Source organism: Thamnophis elegans, chromosome 2, assembly GCF_009769535.1.
Source record: "Thamnophis elegans isolate rThaEle1 chromosome 2, rThaEle1.pri, whole genome shotgun sequence".
In the NCBI taxonomy this organism is placed as follows: Eukaryota; Metazoa; Chordata; class Lepidosauria; order Squamata; family Colubridae; genus Thamnophis; species Thamnophis elegans.
This window is the reverse complement of record NC_045542.1, coordinates 146647599-146671861: the sequence shown is the minus strand read 5'-3', so window position 1 is coordinate 146671861 and position 24263 is coordinate 146647599. Positions and strand designations below refer to the sequence as shown.

Below are 24263 nucleotides of genomic sequence, written 5' to 3'. Positions count from 1 at the left end.
ACACTTATGTCCAGTGGTTGCACTTCTTTGGTCAGACCACCCGGTATTACAGCAAGCTCCGAGTTGGTCTTTTTCACCAGGGCTTTCACATTTTCTGTTTTGTGGGCACGCATGGAGTCGTACACCAACAATGCCGGCGACGCACGAAAAAATCCATCCGGTCTCCGAACGTAAACTTCTGATAGCCAATTCTTCATTATCCCTTCATCCATCCAGCCTTTAGGATTCACTTCAACAATTATTCCAGCTGGAAATGTTTCTTTAGGCAACGTTTTTCTTTTAAAAATTACCATTGGGGGTAATTTCTGCCCATTTGACAAAACACCGAGAACTACAGTAAACGATACCTTTTCGTTTCCTGTGGTGCGAATTGATACCGTTGATGTTCCGGTTCTCTCTACAGTTCGGTTCACCGGAATATCAAAGGTGAGGGGGACTTCGTCCATGTTGATGATGTGGTCGGCCTGTATATTTTTTTCAGAGATCTTGCTTTTGCAGTAACTCCGGAAGTTGGCCAACTTTTCCTTGTAATCCGCCGGCAACTGCTGAGACACCGTCGTCCTTGTACGGATAGAGAGCTGCCGTCGTTTCATGAAACAGAAGCACCAAGAAGGCCCTCCTTTAAAGTCATTGATATCCATTTCATTTGCCATCGCTTTGGCTTTTATCCGAATGGCGACAGTTGAGATGCTTCTGCCACCTGCTCTTTGTTCCGAAATCCATCGGTCAAGTCTGTCTTCTAGTTGCGGCCATCTTGCTTTATTGCCGCGGAAACTTTTCTTTGTCTTCTTTGCAAGACGTAGGTCATCTTGCTTTCTCCACTTGCGCACCATGGACTCATTAATGTTGAATTCTCTAGCTGCAGATCTATTTCCATGTTCTTTTGCATGGTTGATTGCTTTCAATTTAAAATCTGCCTCGTAAGCAAGTCTCCTTTGTGGAGCCATTTCGAAGTCACTTTGGATTTACAGGATTTCTGATTTCACAGCATACTAATACCGCGTAAAGTCGGGGTCGAGGTCAACAAGCGCGTAGAATGAAGGAAATGTGTCTGTCTCCCCATTAACACCCCCCTCAATAACGCCTTCATCCCTGGGTAGGCAAGAGCTTTTCTCTGATTGGTTTATTGTAGTCAAAAACGCTCAAATCGTCAAAATCACCAACAAAAAAAACGCCCAAACAATCCCCTAGTCTAAACAACGTAGGCGAATCCACTTCAACCCATTTTTGTTTGGGAAAGGCGCGCGCGCCAGCAGTGTGCTATTTCTCAAGGGGAAGCCGGGGTTCCCCTTGAGAAATAGCAGTTCTAGAAGCCGGATAAAGGCGTATTCGCGCGCACGCTAAGTAAAACTCGGAAGCAATGAGATAAGAATTTCCCGAATGGAAGGGGAATGTGAAACCTTTTAGGAAGGTGAAGGGTGGAATTCAACTGAAACACTACCGTCTTGCTTGTCCTTACGGCGGGAAAAGGGGGTAAAGGTCATGATAATAGCGTAAAATCGGGAGGGACAGACCCGAGGGATGTGTGCGTGCCTGCTCGCGGTCATTCGATTGCGAGCTTCAAGTTTGTTGCTGCGCAATGTGAAACAGAAATTGTTTTGAGATCCCTTCAATATTCAAGGTTCATATAAACGGTAAATTTTCAAACTTTTTTCATATATAAGGCACACCGGATTATAAGGCGCACTGCTGGTTTTTGATCAAATTTTAGGATTTTCAGTGCGCCTTATGGTCGTGAAAATACGGTAATTGCTTATTAAGTCCCTCATGTAATTTCGATGCCCTTCTTCTGTTTCCTTGATCAGCTTATCTTTAATTGTCATTCAGTGATGTTGCTAATAAAATTTCTCTTTAAATCCATACATTCTTTTATTTTTTCTTCTGTATCTTGCCATCCGAGCTAGAGTTCCCCTCCATTTAATTCCTCTTTCCGTATTCCATTCTTTCCATTTCCAGACACAAACTAATCACCATAGATATCAGCGGATTTAATTTCTTTGTGGTCATTTTTCTCTTCAGTTTTTAGGGCTCTAACCTCCACTTTTTCCACTTGATAAACATCTCCAACTTCTACATCATATTTTACCGTTAGATGCTCTAGATTTTCCAACTTCTTCTCCGTCCTCTCAAATGTGTTTGATAATTTCTGAATTTCTAACAATATCTTTTGCAAACTTAGTTTCTTTTTGCTGTTGAGATTGTGCCATTATCTCCAGCTGACAAACACTGCTGCTCTGGCTTGGAAGGTTTTTACAAGATTAAGCATAAATTCACAATAAGGTCTTATTTTCACTTTTCTCTGGTTAAAGATATACTTCAAAGGAACATCTATATGCTTTTCTTCTTATCACTCTCTATAGACAAAACAGTGAGACCTTGAAGAGCCAAGCCAGAATAATCAGTGAGGAAAGTAAAAGTGTTTTGTTTCCAATACACAAACCTCCAGCCTCCGAGTAGTAGTATCGTCTTTCCCTCTGTTGTTACAATTTTCTTTGTTGCTTTTTGTATCTTTTTTATTCCAAGTTTTTTTAAAAAAAGTCAAATTCTTGAATGAAACAGAGAAAAGGGAAAAACACACGCAGTAATGAAGGAGAATTTTAGTCCATAGGTTGCAAAAAATAATAATGAATAAAAGATAGAAGAAAACTTAATCCATTTGTTTTAAAAGGCTTGCATAAATTCCATCCATGAAAATAGCATTTAAAAAGTAAGATAACCCACTGTCCAAAACCATTCAAAGCTTAATTCCGCCGCTTATTTCTTCTGTCCCCAAATTTAAATTAACTTTAAGTTTTTTATAGGCAGTCTCTTTTAAAACAGTAAAAATTCCTCACCAGCTGAAAACACTTTCTCTTTCCGTATCCTTCTGTTTCGGAGCCACCCCGAATTCATCAGCCTAGGGGCTGTGATTTTGTCACCAGATAGAAGAATTTATCCTGGATTGATCAGGGACTTTGCGATGTCCCTGAGATCAGCAGGACGTATTCTTCCCGTTCACCATCTCTGCGGGACGGTTTAGGTCCAGTGGCAAAAGTATCGACGGCGATGTCAGAGCATTGAGATCGCACGTTGTCTCTTTGTGACTTTGGCTCCTCCTCTCAACATGTTGTTTATTCTGATTGATGACTCTTTTTATAACAGTTGCCTCTGCTAATTACTGATTTGATTTTATTAAGTTAGCATCAATATAAGATCTTTATATATGTTAGTACTAATTTAATTTGAAATTTCTTGTGCAGTTTCACACAGCTTGTAAATTCATTTTTTCATTTCTTTTGTTTTCTGATTGTTCTTTTTACATATATGTTAAAATAAAATTAAAATTAAAAAGCAGGTGCTTCAATACTTGTACTCCTGTATTAGATTTGGTGTTTGTGACAAATTTGGAGGAATAAACTACAAATGTCTTTTCTGTGGCGAAGTAGGACTTCCTTTGTGAATTTTTCACCGATTCTTGACTTTCAATACACATTTATATAGGCAACAAAAAAGAAAACCTTTGTTTTAAAGGACTATTGGGAAAAGAGGGATTTTAGGTAAAATGGCAGTTGATATATATATACCTATATTATATTGCTTATGTGCCATCTGTTCATTTTCATATGCTAATGACCACACAGATTTTCCATGACAATATTTTCTATCTATATGGCTTTCTTGGTAAAGAAATTGTTTACCATAGCCTTCTCTCACACTGCATGAATTGATGGTTTGGTCACTGTCGCTGAGAATGGTCATCTGTGCGCTGCTGCCCCGTTATATTAGCCACCTGCTTGCTCAGCTGGGTAGCTTGGATGAGCTTCACACCTTGAGTGACCTTACTGAGGATAAAGACTCTTAGCATATACTCCTAAGTTCTTCACTCAACACTCCCCGGAACACTTCCTACTCCAGCCACAATGAGGCAGCACATCAGAACTTGTGTGTTTGTGGTGAGGGGCGATTATTTTATGAAAGTGTGCCACCACTTTGTCCGAGCTATTTTGGATGCAATGCGCTGCAGTTCTCTAAATATTCTCCTTTGTTTCTGCAGAGTTGGTTTGGTGGTGATGGTGTATGAAAAATCTTATAAACCAATACATTTTTTCCTCTACTGTACACATGTGTAAAAATATTGTTTTCTTCTCGGTGTTGCAATAGACCGACAGGCATCTTTTCCTTCCTTCTTGGGAATCCGGTCTTTCCTAGTGGGGAAGGAAGGAACCCCTTGGGTCCTTGCCCAAACGGGCTTCCCAGTGCACAGGCCAAGACTCCCCAACGCCCATAGGAAATAGTGGGCAAATCACTGAATTGAATAAAAATAAATGAATGAAAAGGTGTTGGTGTTTAGAGAAAAATTACATAGAAGCTATCATCTGCTGCCTGGGTCTCCACTCTAAAATTTTCTGCTGAAATTATGACTTGGGAAAGGTTTTTTTAAGATTAGCCAAGATCAATTTGGATTCTCAATTGAATTCAACCCTTTTGACATGAAGTAAATAACAGAATGTTGGATTTTTTTGCTCTTCTACTAAAAAGGTTGCCCAGTTTATTGATGGCAATAAAGAACTTTCTACGACAAATTACTATCTACTCCCCACTTTTTAAGAGGCTGTATCCTACATATAAAAAGCGATTCTTTGAAAATAGCAGTAATTTTCCAACTTCTGTAAGGATCTTGGCATTCCTTCTTGTGATAGGCCCATTTCCAATTCCAGATCATACAAATCCAGGAATGTCGAATATGGATGAGGAGAAAAAGCTGCAGGGCTCTCTTTCAAAAATTACAAAGGAGGAAATGGTGAGTAATGTAACTTGACACCATAGAAGTATTGTTGTTTCATTGATGGTGCCTGCTCTTCTACAACATGAAAAAGTTAAAGGTTTTTCTTCTATTACTACTAAAAAAAATCTCCTTAGATGCCTTAATGAATAAAAGCTGCAAAATCCTTTGAATCTTCTCCAGGTTCCAAAACTTACCAGTTGTAAAAGCAGAAAATTAAAAATCTAAGAAAATCATTGAAATAAACGTCACTGTCATCTGCTTCTTTCATTTTTTTCCTGTTTAGAAGCTTGGAAACATCTGATAACTATTCCCAAATGTGAATTTCAGAAGCAGAGGAGCCAACAGCAAAACTGTAGACATTGCCAAGATCCATTCTAGGAAAATCAGTGTTTCCCCTTCTACAAAAGGTTTAAAATTTAACTTTAAAAAAGTTAACTAGCGTCTACCATTTTGCCGCTCGCTAAAGAACTACTAGGTATGTTTTATTAGGGTTAATTACTGCTCAAAAGATAACTTTATAGTCTCTTCAGCTTTTGTGTAAGTTTAGAACTTCAGCTGGGGATCTAGCAGTGCAAGGTTCCAACATGCACAATTTTTGTTTTTCTTTTAAAGGCTTTTATGAGGATGTTCACAAGAGACCATGTCTTTTGGATTGGCCTCAGGAGAGAACTGAATCACCCCTGGAAGTGGCTAGACGGATAATAATGACAAATGTAGTGCAAATGTTCCTGTAGTCTGCAATTGTTTTCTCTGGAAATCCGCTCATACTCCCATGCCATTCGAAGGATATTTATCCTACAGTGCAAGGCTAAAAGTATGAACGCATTTCCAGAGAAAACAATTGGAGACTACAGGAACATTTGCACTACTCAGGTGACTGTGAGGACACAAATAAACCTCCAAATGCCTCAACAACTCTCTGTAAGGGGCGTGCATAAGCGCACCAACATACCTACCGTCCCTGTCCTAATGCTTCTTTTTATTCGTATCCATTTCATGTATCCAAAATCACTTTTATACTTATATATGTTATCTAATACATGCTTGACGAAATAAATAAATCATTAAAAAAAATAAAAGGAGGCAAATGTCCAGGTGTCTGCAAGGAGTATAAAAATCCTTCCATTTCCCCACCATCCAGTCCCAGCTGAAGAAGCTTCTTGGATAAGAAGCGAAACGTCTTCAAAGAAAAAAACCAAAAAAAGTCGTTACCTCCTGGAAAAAAAAAACTTTTGGAAAACCATGACTTGGATGACTTGAGAATTTCCATAGAGAAGAAGGGACTTCCTCTCCTGCTGACGTCCCTTCCGGCGCGCGAAGCGTTACCGCACCAACGTCTCCCGTTGCCGTCTCACCACCTCGACGTCGCTTCGGCCGCGCCCCTTCCGCGAGGCAGCTCGGCCAATCGGGTCCCCCGCCGGAAGGTGCCTCGCGCCGTCTCGGGCGAAAGAGAGCGGCATCGTGCGCGGTCGGTCAGTCGGCTGGCAGGCAGGCAAGCGGGCATCATGAGCGCAGGTCTGGGAGGGATGACGGCGGAGCAGCTCTTGCAGCAGAGGCTCCTCCGGAGCCGCCTGCGAAGCTCGCAGCACGCGGGCCTGGGTATGGGAGGCCCGATCCCGCCGCCGCTGCTACAACAGCCTGGCCCGCCATGCCTGCTCTCGCCTCCTTCGCCGCCCGACTCCCCGCCGCCCGGCACGACGCCCGCCGAGATCCCCGCCGGCCCGCGTTACCCGAGCGAGACCTGGTGCTCCTTGTGCCGCGTCTACTGCCCGGATCCAGTGTGCCTTCCCTGCGGGCACAACTTCTGCACCGCCTGCATCGGGCAGCGGCTGGGCGAGCCCAAGATCAACATCTCCTGCCTGGAATGCGGCGCCAGCGCCCGCAAGAGGAACCTCCGGCCCATCAAGCCGCCGCCGCTGTTGGCCAACCTGGTGGTGGAGAGGCCCAAGCGGCAGAGGCTCGACTCCTTCACAGGGGTCGCGGCGGCGGCAGCTGCCGCAGCAGCAGCCGCCGCCACACTAGTCCCTCCGAGCGCAGCCGTATTGCCAGCAGCAGCAGCGCCTCCGGTGGTGGCGGCGGCGACGGTGGTGCCCGCTCCAACCATCGTCCCTCCGGCGCCCGTGGTCTCAAGGCCCGCGACCCCGCCGCCTCGGTCGCCCACGCCCCCGCCGGCCACCCCTCCGCTGCTCCCTCTCGCGCCGTCCCCGGCCCCTCCCTCCACCCCGCCGCCGGCCCCTCTGCCCGTGGCCTCCCCGACCGGGAAAAGGGCGCCCATCGCGCCCGTGGGAGTCGCTGGAGACGGGATCGGCGAGAGGCTGTGCGAAATCCACCAGGACGTGCTGCAGTTCTTCTGCGAGGAGGACCAGATGCCCATTTGCGCCCACTGCGACCGATCCCAGGAGCACCGCGCCCACACCATCTTCCACGTCCAGAGGGCAGCCCGGGATTACAGGGTAAGGAGGAGCCAGGGAGCCCTCCGTCTAAACGACCCCCCTTCCTTTCTTTTTTTTTTTTAAAAAAATTCGTTACTTTTTTTTCCTGAGGAAAATTACATATGGGGAATGCTAGATGGAAGTAGCATCTGTTAAAATTCTGGTTTCCAGTTTAAGATATACTTTTCCCCAAATAATCATTTAATAGAGCTGCTATTCATACACACACACACACACACACACACACACACACACACACACACTGTTTCCCTGAAAATAAGATCTCCCCTGATAGTAAACCTAATCTTACTATCTAAAATAAGCCCTCCCCCAAAATAAGCCCACCCAGGAAATATTACAACACAGCAGCAGCCATGATACGACCACACTCACCGCCTCCTGTACCTCAAAAATAATAAGAATTTCCAAAAAATAAGGCCAAGAGCTTATTTCAGGGGGGTCAAGAGAAAATACGACACGGTAGATATAGATACATAGATACGCACACAGACACACACCCTAGGCCTAAGACCAAAACCAGATTTTAAAAGTTTTTTAAAGAGCACCTGGCTGTGCCTTTTGTATCTTTGGGGAGTGCTGTCTAAAATAGGTATGGGCCATGACAGAGAATGCACGCTTTCTAGGTGCCATCATTTGACAACATTTAATAAAAGGTACCAGATAATGCTCAACCCAAAGGTACCAGCCAACTAGCCAGAAACAATGGAAGAAGAATGGTCCCTCGGGGAACTAGGTTCTACACCATAAGGGGTTAAGCAAGAACTGGCACCTTGAATTGTGTTCAAAAGCCAACTGGCAGGCAATGCAGCTGACTAGCAGTACTGTTTTGTACAATTCAATTGCCTATCAAGCTACCAATGTTTCTTTAATATTCCCTTTTTATAGCACTTAAAGCTAAAATATGTACAGCTCATTTATTTATAAGGTCCCATTACTGTTCACAACACTGTTTTGAACCAGCTAAGTTTCTGAATGGACTTCCAGGGCTTCCCCATGTAAAGCACATAGTGGGAGACCAGATATGACCAAGGTTTGAATTAATTGTAAATTGATAATATGGTCATTTAATTCGACTGAGCTATCTACTGTGTTGACAGCAGGGTTATGAATATGGGTATCCAGCAATGTCAGAAGTACTAAACACATGTTTGTGCAATGATCTGGAAGGCAAGACACTTATTCAATTTATTGAGCCCAAAGTTTCTGTGGCTAAGAGTGGTTAAGTGAGTTTTGTCCCATCTTTTAATCTTTCTTGGCACAGGTGTTAATTGCATTACTGTAATTGTTAAATTAGTATGGTTGTTAAATGAATCTGGCTTCCCCTTTGACTTTGCTTGCCAAAAGGTTGCAAAAAGTGATCATATGACTCTGGAACACTGCAACAATCCTAAATATGAGCCTGTTGCCAAGCAGCTGAATGTTGATTACATGACCATGTGTTGCAACAGTAAGTCTGAAAAATGGCCATGAGTCACTTTTTTTCAATGCCACTGTAACTTTGAACAGTCACTAAATGAATATTTGTACGGCTACTTGTGTTGCCTTTTTTGACTTGCTTGTTTATGTTCATCAAAGCATCTAGCTTTTGGACCAAGTAAAGTAGCAGCAATTGCCCATCAAGCTACCTTTGTTTCTTGAGTGTTCCCTTTTTATTGCACCTATAGCTAAAATATATGTAGCCCATATACATAACAGTTAGTTTACTATATGGAATGCACAACATCTTAAATAACCATACTTCTGTTTGTAGCTTAATCTCATGTGTTTATTGATAGAGCTTCACATTTACTGTATTTTCCTGTTTCTTTGACAAGACCGGGTTCAGAAGAGAAATTCTTGATTTATTTATTTATGCTTGCTACACTACGGTATGATCTTACAAATTAGCAGCATCTGATTGACTGTCTGATCATGAAAAGGCTAAGTAGTATTAGAGCCTAGTTAGTACTTAGTTGAAAGACTGTCAGAGGATCCCAGAACTCTACACTAGGTTTTGAAGGGTTTTTTTTAATTAAAAAACCTACGTTTGCTTCACAAATCCATGCAAGCATTTGAAAATTCAACTGTCACCAACATTAGGCTCTAGAAGAACATTTGGACAAGCGCCTTCTCTATTTCTAGCTCTGAAATAAAATCTGCAGCTGGATGGAGCATTGTGATCTCTGGTGTCCAATATCAAGGTTTTGTGTATTGTATTATTTTGTTGATCTTATGGGACTGGGTTGGGTACAGATATAATCAGTGCCCAAGACTCTTGAATTTTGTTTTAAGAAGCAAGGGTTAGCTTCATGGCTGTCAGCAGCTATGAAGCCTAAAAAACCCAAGAGCATTCAAACCAGTGGAAATGAGAATCAGTCGGTATTCTGCTTTGTATACCTATCTCTTTTGGATAGGCATTATGACAGTGAAGTGGATCAGAAATATTGGCCCAACAACATTCTAACCTATATTGCAATCATCCACTATAGTATTTTTTAACCTTTGTATTCTGAAGGACCCTTGAAATAATGTTTAGGTCTCAGAGTTTCCCTGCATACAAAATTATTATATATCTCAGCCAGAGTTGCTCTGGGAGGGAGATGGCAGTTTCTAAATTTGACATATGAATAAAATAAATATCTACAGCTAGCATTGTGTGGCATGCAAAGTCAATCACAACCTCTTGCTGAACCCTAGCAACTCCTCAGGGACCCCAGCTGAAAAAGACTAGTCTAGTTTGTATGCAGTCCCATCCAGTTTGGTCCATTTACGGGTTAGTATGTTGTGTGAACTAGCCAATTGAGGTTAAGTAGTTAACCAAAAATTAGCATATTATGTGAACGCGGGCTGCCTGTGCTTGTAATTTCCAAGGTCTTACCACCTCTAATCTTCTCCCCCCTATCTCAAGCCATTTTTATTTATTCAGGAGCGAGTTAAGGCACAGTTAGAAACTCTGAAGCAGGAAAAGAATAATCTGTGGAGTCAGAAGCTGACAGGCGAGAAGAAAATCCAAGAATACACGGTAGGTACCATTACATACCATGAGCAGAGAAGTAAGGCTTGAATTTCTGAATTCCTCCCCCCCCCCTTCTTAAAAATTCTCCTTGTTGTGTTTTGATTCTCCCTTTCTTCAAAGTGTTCTATGGCCATTTCTTCTGTGCCTGCACTGTCTCTTATGCAACATCTACAAGAAGTCCTCAATTGGGACCAGAATTTCCTTGCTAAGCAAGCAGTTGTTAAGTGAGTTGTGCCTGATTTTATGTCCTAGTTTGCCATGGTTGTTGAGCGAATCACAACAGTTATTAAGTGAAACATGATTGTTAAATGAATCCCTCTTTCCCCATTAACCTTGCTTGTTGGAAGCTGGCTAGGAAAGTTGCAAATGGTGATCCCATGACTTCAGGATGCTGTATAAAACAATCAGTTCTGCATTGTGTGTCCTTCGACCCCCGTAATGATCTTCTGGTTATATTCCTCATTTGGGATGGTTCACTCCTTTCTCATCCCACCTCTGCTCCTTGTAGGAAAAGGTTGAAACCGAAAGGAAGGACATCGTCACTGAGTTTGAACAGTTGCATCAGTTCCTGAAAGAACAGGAGGAACGCCTGCTGACCCAGCTGGAAGAGCTAGATAAAGACCTAGAGAAGCAGAAAGATGACATGATGACCAAAATCTCAGAAGAACTTTCCCGTCTTGGTGATGTCATCACTGAGATGGAGGTGAAGTGCAAGCAACCGGCGAGTGAATTTTTGCAGGTGAGACTTTGCGATCACAAAGGTCTCTCTTTCTGGCTTGGAGGTGACCTTGCCAATGAGTCAGAGGCCCTGGCACTGGGCTCCCAAGATTTTGGATGTGAGGTTTGTGAATTCCTGGCCCTTAGATACAGTTGGTCAAACATGAACTTGGATGTGATCCCTACTGGAACCCAGAACAAGGATTCAACTATTTATATTCATATGGGGGAAAAAATAAAATCTGCATATTGGCGACAGTGGGGTACAGGCCATAGACAGGTAACGGGGGCTTCTCTGAAAAGTGTTCCCCCTTCCCTTTCTACTCTGCGCAGGTGCTGGCATTGGCCTTTCTGGTTGATGTGGCTGTTTGTGATGAAACCAGATTAATTGAATGCTGTGGGTGGGAGTATTTTCCACCCTTGCAGAGTGCTGGCCTTTCATGGGAAGACGAAGGGGGACCTTACTAGTTTGGTCCATGCTCTCGTGGAACGGTGCCCTTGGTCTTCTACAAGGGAGAGCTGGAGCTCTGGAGCTCCTCTCATTGCAGAATGCTATGACATCATAGCATTCTGCTGTTGGCAGATGTACTTCCAGGTCCCTCAGCCTGACCTGAAGGCTGTTGAGAAGCTGGCCTGGATGACCCCATTCCTTCAGGTTCATGTCGGACCCATCGGGTATGGCTGCCATGCAGACCTCTAGTACGTACTGTCCTGTTAATATGGGTTCTCTCAAGGGTGATTGGGTTTCCCGGGCTGCAGCCGCTGCAGTGACGGGATGGGATTCGATGTTGCTCCCAACATTTGGTCCATGGATGAGTTGCATGCCTCCAAAGAGACACGGGCGGAGGGGAGGGGGAAAATAACTTGGGCACATAGCGGACAAGTGGGGTTCCTTTTGTGGAGAAGAACAAGAGGGTGTTGTGCCGTATGTGTGCCTGCAAAAAAGCCTGCATTTTCTGGGATCTCCTTAGGGTCTTCCTGTGGTCCACTCCGTGGCGAACATCATATGTAGCTATTCCAAGGATGTGAGGCTGGTTTATTTTAAAAATCGAGCAGCACCTCCTGCGCACTTGATCTCTTGGCACAGAATCCTTTTTTTTGTTTTGTTTTGTTTTTGTTTTTTAATTATTTTGCAACCAGCTTTCTGATCACAAGCAACAAGGACAAGATTTTTAGGTAACCTGTGACGTGCAGAGAATCTCTCTGAGGCACAACGGGTGATGGTGAAGAGGCACCGTGATCCTGGGACACGGGGCATTGTGGGGGGGGAGGCCTTTGGGGGTCCTTCCTTCTGGGCCTGGGCTTGTCAAAGCACAAGGCACAGTTGCCTCGGTTGGGCTGAAATGAGTCATGCCCTCCCCTTCATTAGGTGTGCCTAGCGGACAGCCCGCTTAGAGGTCATGTGGGTGGTGAAGCAAGGCGTAGCTGGTGGGCAGGCCTTGGAGGGGGCGCAAAGCCAGCCTGCTCACTGGCAGAAAGGGTGGGCGGACAGTTCGGGGAGGAGAAGGCTGCTGAAAGAATTAGGGCAGCCCTTCTCCTCAGAGAACCAGTTACAGCACCAGGGAGAGCAACGTGGCCTGAAGGCTCCCGTGTGTAACCGGAGCATCCCCCACCTCTTGTCTTGAAGCAAACATCCGATGTTCCACCTCAGGGATCACAGGTAAGAGCCTGAGGGTGACTGGGGGGGCAGGCTACTTCCCCCTGCCTAGTAAGCACCAGAGGCTAGAACAAAGCTCCCACCCATCATGCCTTGGACAGCGCTCACAGAGTCCTCCTCCGCAGCCCAAGACAAGGGTGCTGAGGCATGCTCCCCGTTAGCCAGCGATAGACTGCAGGGGTAGAGCATTGTGAGGCTCAATGCTTTTTCTTCTTTTTTTCTTTTTCTCTTCTAGGACATTAAAAAAAACATGGACAGGTACGTGTGATTCTCCTCCTTCCCCTTCTCCGCAGGGTCTTCCATTCTGAAGCACCGTCCTTGGGTTTTGTAGGCAAAGGAAGGTCATGCTCGGTGCTCTTGTATACTCTGCTAAAATCAGGGCAGTCGAGGTGCTTTCGGAGGGAGGTCACATGATCAGTGAGAGTAGCTCTAATCTGACAGGAAAAGTGGATACAAGTGCTCAGCTGCCATAAAAAAAGGAAAAGTGGCAACCGACGAAGCAAGAAGAATAATTTTTAGAATAGTGAAGCTGCCACACTTTATGCTAATTAACAGAGAGCATAATGTATTAATTCTCCATATATTGTCAAAATATATGCTGGAGTTTTGCATAAAAAAAGTCCAGTAGTTTCTATTACTGGTGTCATTTGCCAACCCCCTCAAAAATCTGTCATCTTGAAGCCATCGTATCACTTTGCATGCTTGAAGTAGGAGTTAGCATTTCTGGAGCAAGAAAGGCAAATATATAAAAAGTGAGATGCTGGAATTTGGTATGCATTAGTGCTTCATTCCTTGGATTAGTATACTAGGCTAGTGTGCTCCTCTCAGCGTGGCCCTTAAGAAATATGTAAGAAAAATGCACAATATGACAAAAATTGAACTTTTTTCGTAAGTGGTGTAAATGTGCTCTTTAAAAATTCAGATGCACCGCAGAACAGTTCCCGTCGGCTGAGGAAGCGACATCCAAGCTGGCAGAGCGACTGGAGTTGTTGTCACGGAAAGGGATGGTTCTAAAGGAAACTATGAATAAATTTCAAGGTATGCGAAAGTGATTAAACAATCAGTTATCCAGGGGACGCTGTGGCTCAGTGACTAAGATGCTGAGCTTGTTGATCAGGTCATCATTTCAGCGGTTGAATCCCTCGCGCTGCGTAACGGAATGAGCTCCCGTCACTTGTCCCAGCTTCTGTCAACCTAGCAGTTTGAAAGCACGTAAAAAATGCAAGTAGAAAAATAGGAACCACCTTTGGTGGGAAGGTAACAGCGTTCCATGTGCCTTTGGCATTGAGTCATGTCGGCCACATGACCACGGAAACGTCTTCAGACAGCTCTTTGGCTTAGAAACAGGGATGAGCACCGCCCTTTAGTGCCGGAAACGACTATGGCACACATGTGCAGGGGAATCTTTACCTTTTTCCTTAATTTCTAATTGCTAACCTAAGAGACTGCAGGCCTTTTTAAAGACTATACTCATCCTAAGGCATTTTGTATGCTATTTATTTATCAATATAAGAGCCAAGGTGGCGCAGTGGTTAAATGCAGCACTGCAGGCTACTGCTAGATCAGCAGTTCAGCGGTTCAAATCTCACTGGCTCAGGGTTGACTCAGCCTTCCATCCTTCCGAGGTGGGTAAAATGAGGACCCAGATTGTTGGGGGCAATATGCTGACTCTCTGTAAACCGCTTAGAGAGGCCTGAAGGCCTATGAAGCGGTATATAAGTCTACTGCTATTGCTATTGCTATTGCTAATATGCTAGTCTTTAAATCTTGATATAATGTGTTAAGTGCCAGCTTAGATAGGAGGAACCCCTGTTTTACTTCTGAAAATCTGTGATAAGCAGTGAGGACAAGGGACGGTAGGATATATACAGACACACAATATATTTCAGTGACATGGCCAATGGAAGCTTTGAATTGAAAGTCAGAATACGAGGCAGGCAGAAGCTGCTGTAGGAAAAGAATAAAATCAAAATGGTTCCCTACGCAGAATGTGCTGAGAAAATAAATAGGAAGGGAAAATAGAATTCAGCCAGTAGAAGCCATTCAATAGACACCTTGAATGAGGGAATCGTGTTATCAAACCTACTCTGCTAAAAGTAAGCTGTGTCAAGTATACTTTCTCTGGAAGATAAAATAATGCCTGACTAACAGATTGACCATACATTGATGGGACTCAAACAATTATTATTTATTTAGCGTATGGCATACAATGTCAAGGAAATCTACACATGTTAGGTACACAGTGTAGTATTGACCGCATAGATTGCTAGTTCATTCTGTTCAGCGCTTGCATATCTATTTTTGGTGCATTGTTGGGGGGGGGGGGACACTAGCTTTATGCTAATTAACTAGCAGTACTCAGGTGGCTGGCTTTTATAGGCTCCGCCAGGAAGTCAGGTCCAGATCCATCATCAGACCTCTTCATTTGATAGCATTCTGACAAAAAAAGATGGGAGGGGGATTGGGGGAATATAGGGAGGGGGGGATGACAGAAACTAGAGGTGCCAACTAGAGACAATAGGTGAAAGATCCAAAGACCCAGGCATGAGAGTGGAATGAAAACGCCCACCAAAAAGGTGCCAAACTTTAGAACTGTTACCAAAGCACCTAGTTTGAATATCATTGGCCATTAACAAGATGATCAAGGGGACCTGGGAAAATCACTGGATTTACATAGGAATATTCAGATCTGGCTTTGCTTACTATCTAACCGCTTGGCTTTAGTAAAAGTATACCTTTCGCTATGAATGGAGTCAAGGGTCTTTCTTTCCTAAATGCCCAAGCTGAGAGACTTGTTGACAGCCAGCTTCTCTCAGTATACGCAAACACAGCTAGGATTTTCCCAGTGAGGTGACTAGGTTTTTCCCCCCATTTAAGTTCTATTTAGTCACAATATTGCATGCTTTCAAACTGCTGGGTAGGCAAAAACTAGGGATCAAGTTTGGGGAGCTCACTCTGTCTCATGGAGCCGGTTTTGAACCGTCTGGCAGTTCCAGCATCATTAAGCCATGCGCCACCACGTCCCTCTGGTTTCACTGTTTAGTCAGTAAACTTAATTTCTCTACATTGGAGGAGCTTAAATTTGGCAAATATCTTTTTTTTCTAGATAATGTGACATACGCCATCGAGAGAACAGACACTATGAAATCACTGAATGATAAAGGTGAGTTTTTGGGAAACATCTGTTGACTTTGTAACTGTTTCTATATTTTTACTTTATTTCCAATGAAAGCTGCTTCAGCTACTGAGGATATATTGCTAACACAGAGTGGGAACATGGCTTGCTTTTATTCCAGTTTTATTATTAATCTGATGTAAATTCTTAGCAAGTTATTCATTTTGCATTCACAATTATTTTGTAGAGTATTTTGCCAAAGGGATATAATGATTGCAAGTTTATTAAAGAAAGAAAATCAAAACTGTAAATCCAAGGATTGAAGCTGGTGATTATAAAAACCCTGAATTCTTTTAAAGTATTATGTGGAACTTCCTTTTGTTTTTTTAATCATCCGCAGATTGGCGCTTTGATTCTCCCCCCCCCCCCTTTTGCTCTTAACTGTGTGAATGAGACAATATTAAAAAAAACTCTGCAAGATTGCATATCTGAGATATATGGCAGATACATGAATGAAAAGTACTCTCTCGAGTGTGAGGTTTAATTTCCCTAATCTGTGAGGCAGCTGTTCTTTAATTGTAATACTCAGAGTCTCAATTGTATGGCTGTTGGGTGTAACAAGTCCTTTGAATTGGACTTGAGGGTCCTTGTCCTTTGCTTGAATCTATTGATCTGTCTAATTCCATCTGATGGCTCTCTTTAAGATCTTAGCCGAGAGCTCTCACAGTCCTGAAACCACCTTGACATGGATTCTAGGGCTCAGTAGATAGTAGTTTTATTTGGTTTTATTTATTTTTCACATTTTTTTAAAAACCACCCAGGGAATTTGTGCAGGTGGTTTGCTAATTCAATTCTGTTGTGATTTCTGGGGATCCCAGTCCAAGGTAGAGTTGCAGTGTACCTGAATTTTGGGGGTGTTGCCAGGAATAGCTAATGGTACAGAGAAGATGTAGTGATACTCAGCTGAGCAAACAGAGCCAGAAGCAAGCAACAGCAATGGAAGGGAAATCAAGGTGCTGACAGATGTTTGCTTCTTTCTGCTCACAGGAACTTTTGATCTGGATTTCTCAAGTGCTCTTCTGCCTCTGGACCAAAGAAATGCAGGAGATGGAGAATCTCGGCACCGGCTGCCTGCCTTACATTATGTCCCTGACACCCCCCAAAGATTGGATTCCAGAGCTCTGGTTCTGGGCTGTGATGGGTTCACCTCTGGGAGATACTTTTGGGAATTGGAAGTGGGCGATGGGGAATTCTGGGCAGTGGGGGTCACCCGAGATCCTTCCAAGAAGAAGGGGATGATGGACTTTAGCCCAGAGGAGGGGATCTGGGCTGTGGGGCTTTGGAAGGGCCAACACTGGGCCCTCACTTCCCCTGTTACGGCTTTGTCTCTGAGCAAAAACCCCAAAAGAATCCGAGTGTCCTTGGACTACGTGGGGGAATGTGTGACCTTTACCGATGCAGACACGGAGGACCCCATCTTCACGTTCCCACCAGCTTCCTTTAATGGGACACGTGCCCATCCTTTGCTGTGGGTAGTAGGTTTCCCAGCCCAGACTGTGTTTCTGAGGCGCATGGGTGTAAAATACCCAGTTGGGGTACAGGAAATGGATATGATGAGTCCATAAGTTTAAGTATCCACCGTACCCAGAAGAAAAAATTACAGATCACTAAACCTGCCAGCTCAGAGCAGGGTGTTGAGCCATTTTGATTTAATGAAATTGGAAAGATTGATTGTTTTATTGCCGCCTTGTGTACCGTAGAATGTGACATGGAAGCAGAACGGCTCTCCTTGCACACCAAGGCCTTAAGACTGTTGCCCCTGGGGAACAAAGGAAGAATTACAAAGAGCAGGGAGGCTGGCTTGGCCTTCCTGACATAATATCCCTTTTAGGACATCCTCTTTCACCAAGGGATCAAGGTGACCCCTTCTTAGCGCTAGGCTCGATCTTTTTTTTCATTTTGAAAAAAAAAGAGAAGAAAATTAGCTATTAAATTTCCCATTTTTAGTTCCTTCTCAATCAGTTCATATTTTGCATTTTGATGATTTTACTTTAAAAATGGCTGCATGTATTTCGGCTGCAATACCTAGCAGCATGTATTCCTTTGAAAGGAAAGGCTTTAACTCTGTCCTTTGTGCTGGAGAAATGTTTTTGTTTGAGAACCACACGTACATTTTGGCCGCCCCTGGGTCAGAGATCCTAAATTGAAGCACTGAAGTCTTGGCATCTATGGCAGCTTTGACTGGACCGTCCTTCCTCTACATCTGTAGGGTCTTCCCTTTTGCTGCCGTTCTCCGAAACTTGATTATAATCTTCCCAGTCTTCAGTCTGATTCTGGAGATGAAATGGACAGATGTTTGTGCCATAATAATAACCTGGATGCTCTGGTTTAATAGATGAAATGCAATGTCTGAAAGATATGTAAAAGGAACCCTGGGGTTATGGTTGATGCCTACTGAATATACAAATCATAATAAAGACTGTTAGTATGTTCTTTGGTATATTTCATATTTTTGTTTGTGTAGCATCTCTTTTCTGTATGCGTATTTTTAAAAAGTTTTTGCCATGTCTGCATGTTTCTGTAAGAAGGAGCAAGTACCCAAAATAAAGCTGTGGAGTTTTTTTAAATCATAATTTTGAGAAAAAACCAAGACCCAATTTTAATAACATTATCTTTTAATCTTTTAAACATGCTTAGCTTAGTTCTTCCCAACAACTGACAAGAATATTATCCAATGATTTTGGTTGACTGTAGTGGCTTCTGATTCAGTAAAAAGGAACTTTAAAAGTTGAAAATACCGTGGGTGTATATCAAATTATATTTCTCCATTTTGAGAGTGGATTTCAACTCCCAGCTGACTAAGTTGATCTCAGAAAAAAAAACCAAGCATGATTTGGATGGAAGATCACCAGGAAGTCCCTGGCTAAACTGGGAAGTGAAAAGAAAATTGAAATGGGCAATGGCAAACTTTGTGATATGTTAGCAGAGGAAATTAGACTATTTGAGACAAGGGAGTCTCCCTTTTGTGAAGAAAATACGGGAATCAAAACAAGGTATGAAACTTGACTGTAGTCCCGTCAATTGAAACAGCCTTCCTCAACCTCGCACATCTGGATGTGTTAGAATAGACTCCATTCTTCCATGGTAGAGGAGTCCAGGTTACCTGTAAAGCATTAGTTGGCAAACAATATTAAGCCATAGGCCTTTTGACTGGATTTTCTGACTTCAGGCATGCAAGTTGTGTAAAAGTCTTTAGAGATTCTCAGTCATCGAGGTCATGGTTGTCCCAAAGATGCTTTTTCAGGAGGCAATTGGACTTTCTTGTTTTTTTCTTCTTTGAAATGACCCTCTAAAACAGCTGTCGAACTCACAGTGGCATCACATGACCTATCGGGACTTTCCTCCCCCCCTTTGCTAAACCGGGCATGGGCGTGGCCAGTGCATAACACATCCAGCCCATGGTCCCGGAGTTTGACAGCCCTGCTCTAAAATGATGCGAATGATTAGCTGCCTGCAAAGAATCCTTCCATTCCCTGCTATCCTGTCAGAGCTGAAGAAGCTTTTGGGTGAGAAGCGAAATGTCTTCTAAGAAAGAAAGAAAAAATCCCGTTGCCTCCTTTGGGAAAACCATGACTTGGATGACTGAAAATCTCTACAGATTTTTAGCTATACCATTTGGGATGAACACCCTTGGAATGGTGTGGGAGTAGGAATGGATTTCCAGAGGACAAAATTGCAGACTGCAGGAACCAGGAGAACCACTCAGGTGACCCTGAGGACACAGATAAACCTCCAAGTCTTCAAAAGGATGCAAATGACCAGTTGCCTGCAAGGAGTATAAATCCCTCTATTCCCCACTGTCCTGTCAGAGCTGAAGAAGCTTCTTGGATGAGAAACGAAATGTCTTCAAAAGAAAAAATAACAACAAATCCATTTGCCTCCTGAAAAAAGCACCTTTGGGCTATACAAGTCATTTGTTTTACTTCTTGCTTGTGCAATCATGAAAATGAAATCCGAAACTGATGTCATCTCATACATATTATGGGATGGACCACGAAGTAGATTTTTGCTTGTGAGCGGAAGAAAAATGACTTGCCTTCCCGTTGCTGAACTCAGTCTGGCTGTGCTATTTCTACCAGGGGGAGCCAAAGTCACGGGTGGGATTCTACTAGTTCGGGCGAATCGGTAGCTCCGTTGATCAGCTGGGAGTGAACCGGTTTGCTCCAATGATCAAGTGGACCTGTCCCCCGCCCGCCCAACCCCTGCACTTTACTGACCTATATCATCTCAGTTGAGATGTGTGGCAGAGCGGATTGTCCCACCTCAGCTGTTTCCCTCCCCAGCAGTAATGCGGAAGGAAAGTTTTCTCAAAACTGCACATGCGCATGCAGCGAAGCAAACTGCGAAGTGCGTGAACACTGAGCCAGTTGTTAAACCGGGAGGATCCCACCACTGGCCAAAGTTTTTAAAAAAATACTGATAGCAATATTAACAATGGATTCCTGCTGGGGTTGTCTCAGGGATATTTCCATTTAACTGTGGTTATCATCAAGTCCCTTTCAGCTCTTAGCTATATCAAAAGTCCCTCTGTTTTAGGAGAAGATTTTAACAGTCTCAACATATTTCATTGGAGACGATGACAAAAAGGCATTCTACCACAATAAACCAACACGAATCCATCCATGCTGAGGGTCATGAAAACATTTTGAATGTTTATGAGGTTAGAGACACAACTACTGGAATCTTTGAGTTTGAGATATTAGATTTTTAAGTTTACTATTGGATGCACTGCTAAATTTCTCATTTCCACAAATAACTTTCTCGGTAATATGCCATCAAATTGTTTTTTTGACTCCTAATTTAGATAGACTTTCTCTGTGAGTGTTAGCTACAGAGACATTTTCTTTCTTTCTCTCCAACTAAGATAGAAAGGTAGATAGATACCAGATGGAGAGGAGATAATTATTTTTTGTTTGCAGGGTGAACACATTGATCGCCTATTAAACTCACATACAAGGAAGGACTGTAAATCCAAGATTCTGGAGTTCCAGTGCCCTCTGCTGGCTGCATCGGGAATATTATTGGCCTATAGATTCATAAAAAAATAAACGGAGATAAGTTAATTATGAAATGCACTCTGACTGTAAATAACAAATAATTATCTTAAAGAAAAGGGAAATGTGTATAGCAAGATATAGAAACAAAATGTCATAAAATAAAACTGAAAAAATACATAAAAAAGATTGAGATAGTAGTGTGCAGAGAAAATAATCAGAGAGAGAATAGAGCTAAAATATGAAGAATGGTTGCAGGAATTAGGTGTGTTTAGTCTAATGAAAAGAAGGACTAGGGGTGACATGATAGCAGTGTTCCAATATCTAGAGGGCTGCCACAAAGAAGAAGCTATTCTCGAAAACACCTGAAGGCAGGACAAGAAGAATGGATGGAAACTTATCAAGAAAAGAAGATCCAACCTAGAACTTAGGACACATTTCCTGTTAGTGAGAACAATTTATCAGTGGAATTGCTTGCCTCCAGAAGTTGTGGGTGCTCCAACACTGGAGGTTTTCAAGAAGAGAATGGACAGCCATTTGTCTGAGATGGTACTATAGGGCTTCTTGCTTGAACAGGGAGTTGGACTAGAAGATCCCTTCCAACTCTGTTGGTCTGTACTCTCAATTATCAATAATGAACAGTAACATTTTATGCTTTTGAGGCAGCCTTGGCTCCTGGAGATAGTCTGAGTAAGTCTCTACAATTTTCTTGGCAAGATTTTAGAAGTGGTTTGCCCTTGCCTTCTTCCTAGGGCTGAGCGAGGGTGACTGGCCCAAGACTATGCAGCTGGCTATGTGGCTACATCTCTCAGTTTCTCCCTGGTACCTTAACTACTACATCAAACTATTTCCCCCATCATTCCATGTGATTGGGGGAAAATGGCAGGAGGGAAAGGGCACCACTTCTCAGCCAGAGAAGAAAGAAAATACTATTTTTCCTTCTGCTTTGCTCATACTTGCATTGCAATTATCTTAAAATGTCATCTGAAATCAGCGCAAAATCAGAGTAAGTTTGGTGGCTATGGTGAATTTTCTGGATTTCCCTAATTGCTGGTTATTTAAAACAAAGTTTATTCCAGTGGGTTAGCATGGTCAATTTCCAGGTTGGAGGGATTGGCTTTGCTGGCGAACTGAAACTTCTCAGCCCTGTTAAAAATTAACCTCTGCTCTCATCCTAGACAGGACTGAAAAACAATATGAGTCACGAGGAATCTGGAAACGTGCCTTCTGTCTCTCCAAACCTAACAAACCCCCCTGCTCTGGTTTTCCTTCTCTTCTAAACCCCAAAGATACCTTAGCATTTCCCAACTTGCCCAGGAGCTGACTCATTGCCAAGTAAGAAACCAGAAGCTTCAGAGATGACCTTGCAACATCAGCTGGCTTCTGACCGAGAAAACCCTGCCCTGGGTTTTGCCTCCAGCATTCGTGCTCTCTATGCTGCAGCGAAAGCAGGAAGAGAAGAAGAAGAAGAAGGTGGAGCCATGGCTGCTGTCCTCCTCCCGGGAAACCTTCAAGATGAAGCCACTTGCTCGGTTTGCTTGGAATATTTCAAAGACCCCGTGTCCATCCAATGTGGGCACAATTTCTGCCGGGCTTGTATCACCAAGAGCTGGAAGAGCCTGGAGGTGGACTTTCCTTGCCCCCAGTGCAGGGAATTGTTCAAGGAGAAAAGCTTCAGGCCCAACCGACAGCTGGCCAACATGTCTGAAATCATCAGCCAGTTCATCCTGCATGGCGGGAGAGGCCTTGAGGAGGACAGGATCTGCGAGAAGCACAAGGAGGCTCTGAAGCTTTACTGCAAGGACGACCAGAAGACCATTTGTGTGGTGTGTGACCGATCTCGGGACCACCGACCTCATGCGGTGGTGCCCGTAGAAGAGGCAGCCCAGGAATACAAGGTACGTACCTGCCTATCTGTTGCACAAATAATCTTCTCAGGTTTGCAAACGTCTCGGGTCTACCTGTCTCGAAAACCTTTCCACGTTGTACCTGTTCTTTGCTGAAAACTACCATGGGGTTAGGCATGAGCTTTCATGGAGAAGGTCCTCATTCAGTTCCAGGGATCTTCAAGGAGGGCTTGGGGAAAGCCCATCTCTATAATCTTGAGGAGCTGTTGAATGTGAGTCAACAATAGCATGTTGAGAGCTGACTCAGCAGATAGGTTCAGACAGCATGCTAAACCTCCACTCTTGCTTTATTCCCAGTTACATGCTCTGGTTTAACAGGGTGGATGGCCTGTTTCATCCAACATGCAGCCAAGTGATTGGCTAGTTTCTGACATCTGTTGAACCAGAAAAGTCCTATTTTAGCCTATGTTGTACAAAAGACTAATGTTTTTCTATGCTCCTTAACCTTTTCAGCAAAAAAACCAACAACAACAACAACAGTAGAAGGGAAGCAATCTTGAGAAAAAATAATGGTACGCACAAAACATCCAAATGTTACCTATATTTAAAAAAAAAAAAACCATTGTAAGCCTTTCTGTATTTCCTTTTGATTTCTTCCATTAGTATTCCTCCTTTCCTCTAAAAACTTAAGGGAGGATACATGGGGATTTCACCCAAAAGCAGCAACCCGAAATGGTGGCATGAAATACGATAATGGCTGGAAAAGTCACTGTGGTTGCAGTTGGGATTTACGTTAGACCATTGTCTTGGGGGTTCCTTTCCAAAAGTCCAACCACTGTACTCCTGTTATGGGAAAACTGAAGAAAATGTCAAACGAAGGACAGGTTCACTTAGATCCCATGTAAAAATCTATACATGAGGCCTCTGTAGGTGGGTGGGAGAGTTATACAATATGATTTCCAGCTGGAATTAAATCCCATAGTTGCCTCCAGTTTTCGTTCCAAATTAAGCCAGGCTCAATAGACATGAGTCTATTGAAAAGTAATGAAATTGTTTTAGTCTTCAGCACTGGGCAAAACGTTCGCCTCTGGACAATTCACTTCCAACAGCTGAACCTCACAAGATGCAGGTCTATGGCTGGTTCCTACTCATATATTTCCCTTTATGGGGTTTAAACGTTGCAGGGGGATGGAGGGAAGAGGTCAGCAAAGCCCACCAAAAACCCCTGAGGGAACAGAAGAGCTGAGCTGCTAGTCTGCCAGCTGGGTCAAGCAGAAGTTCTGCAGGCAGGTGTGGGCAGGGGCACCTCATAGACACCATGTCCTGGATTTTGTGAATTGGGATTTTCAGGGGGAGGAGCAGATTTAGCTCCCTGGGTATCCCAATACCAAACGGGCAGGACTTTTCCTCAGCCCCTTTTAGGTAGGGGAAAAAGAGAGGAGCTGATTGCAACTTAAAGCACAAAGATTAGATAAGTTTCCATTCAAAATGAAGTTACGGACCAAGGCCAAACCCATTTTTCATATTCCACAGTTTTCCATTTCCTTCTTTTGTGTTCTTCAATGGTAAACAAAATAATAACAAAATAACACTTTGTCAGCATTCGATCCCGCCTTTTATTCCCTTGCATTAAAACCAGGGTAGACTCTCGTACAGTCCT

At 43.3% G+C, this 24263-nt stretch overlaps 2 protein-coding genes and 1 long non-coding RNA gene across 7 annotated transcripts in view; 2 read left to right on the top strand and 1 right to left on the bottom strand.

Annotated features, from left to right (window-relative positions):
• Nucleotides 1-6154: 6154 nt before the first annotated feature.
• Nucleotides 6155-18194, top strand: LOC116502970 (tripartite motif-containing protein 15-like). 3 transcript variants are annotated; one of them, XM_032209038.1, is made up of 8 exons: nucleotides 6155-7218; nucleotides 10106-10219; nucleotides 10722-10952; nucleotides 12558-12590; nucleotides 12823-12845; nucleotides 13510-13625; nucleotides 15694-15750; nucleotides 16750-18194. In XM_032209038.1, exons 1-8 carry the CDS (start codon nucleotides 6271-6273, stop codon nucleotides 17325-17327), a joined length of 2100 nt encoding a protein of 699 aa, XP_032064929.1. In that variant the 5' UTR covers nucleotides 6155-6270; the 3' UTR covers nucleotides 17328-18194. The 3 variants fall into 3 exon arrangements, with proteins under 3 accessions (XP_032064929.1, XP_032064933.1, XP_032064932.1); XM_032209041.1 differs by having other exon boundaries at nucleotides 6156-7218; nucleotides 10124-10219; XM_032209042.1 differs by lacking the exon at nucleotides 12558-12590.
• On the bottom strand, nucleotides 17669-22137 carry LOC116503000. 2 transcript variants are annotated; one of them, XR_004254643.1, is made up of 3 exons: nucleotides 22050-22137; nucleotides 20713-20788; nucleotides 17669-18865 (listed from the first exon to the last, which is right to left on the bottom strand). It is a non-coding gene; the product is annotated as an uncharacterized LOC116503000 (long non-coding RNA). The 2 variants fall into 2 exon arrangements; XR_004254642.1 differs by having other exon boundaries at nucleotides 20717-20788.
• LOC116502977 (E3 ubiquitin-protein ligase TRIM7-like) overlaps nucleotides 21945-24263 on the top strand; it is a 16936-nt gene continuing 14617 nt past the window's right edge. The window contains exon 1 of one of the 2 annotated variants that reach the window (XM_032209054.1): nucleotides 21945-22654. In XM_032209054.1, the coding sequence (XP_032064945.1) occupies nucleotides 22115-22654 (540 nt within the window). In that variant the 5' untranslated portion in view covers nucleotides 21945-22114. The remainder of the gene's footprint in view (nucleotides 22655-24263) is intronic. The other variant, XM_032209053.1, reaches the window with a different exon arrangement.

What these genes read in the sequence shown, in the direction of transcription:
- LOC116502970 (XM_032209038.1), top strand. Translation starts at nt 6,271, where the DNA reads ATGAGCGCAGGTCTGGGAGGGATGACGGCGGAGCAGCTCTTGCAGCAG. An exon ending in TTCCACCTCAGGGATCACAG is followed by an intron (nt 12,591 to 12,822) that starts GTAAGAGCCTGA and finishes TTTCTCTTCTAG; the next exon opens with GACATTAAAAAAAACATGGA. An exon ending in GAAATCACTGAATGATAAAG is followed by an intron (nt 15,751 to 16,749) that starts GTGAGTTTTTGG and finishes TTCTGCTCACAG; the next exon opens with GAACTTTTGATCTGGATTTC.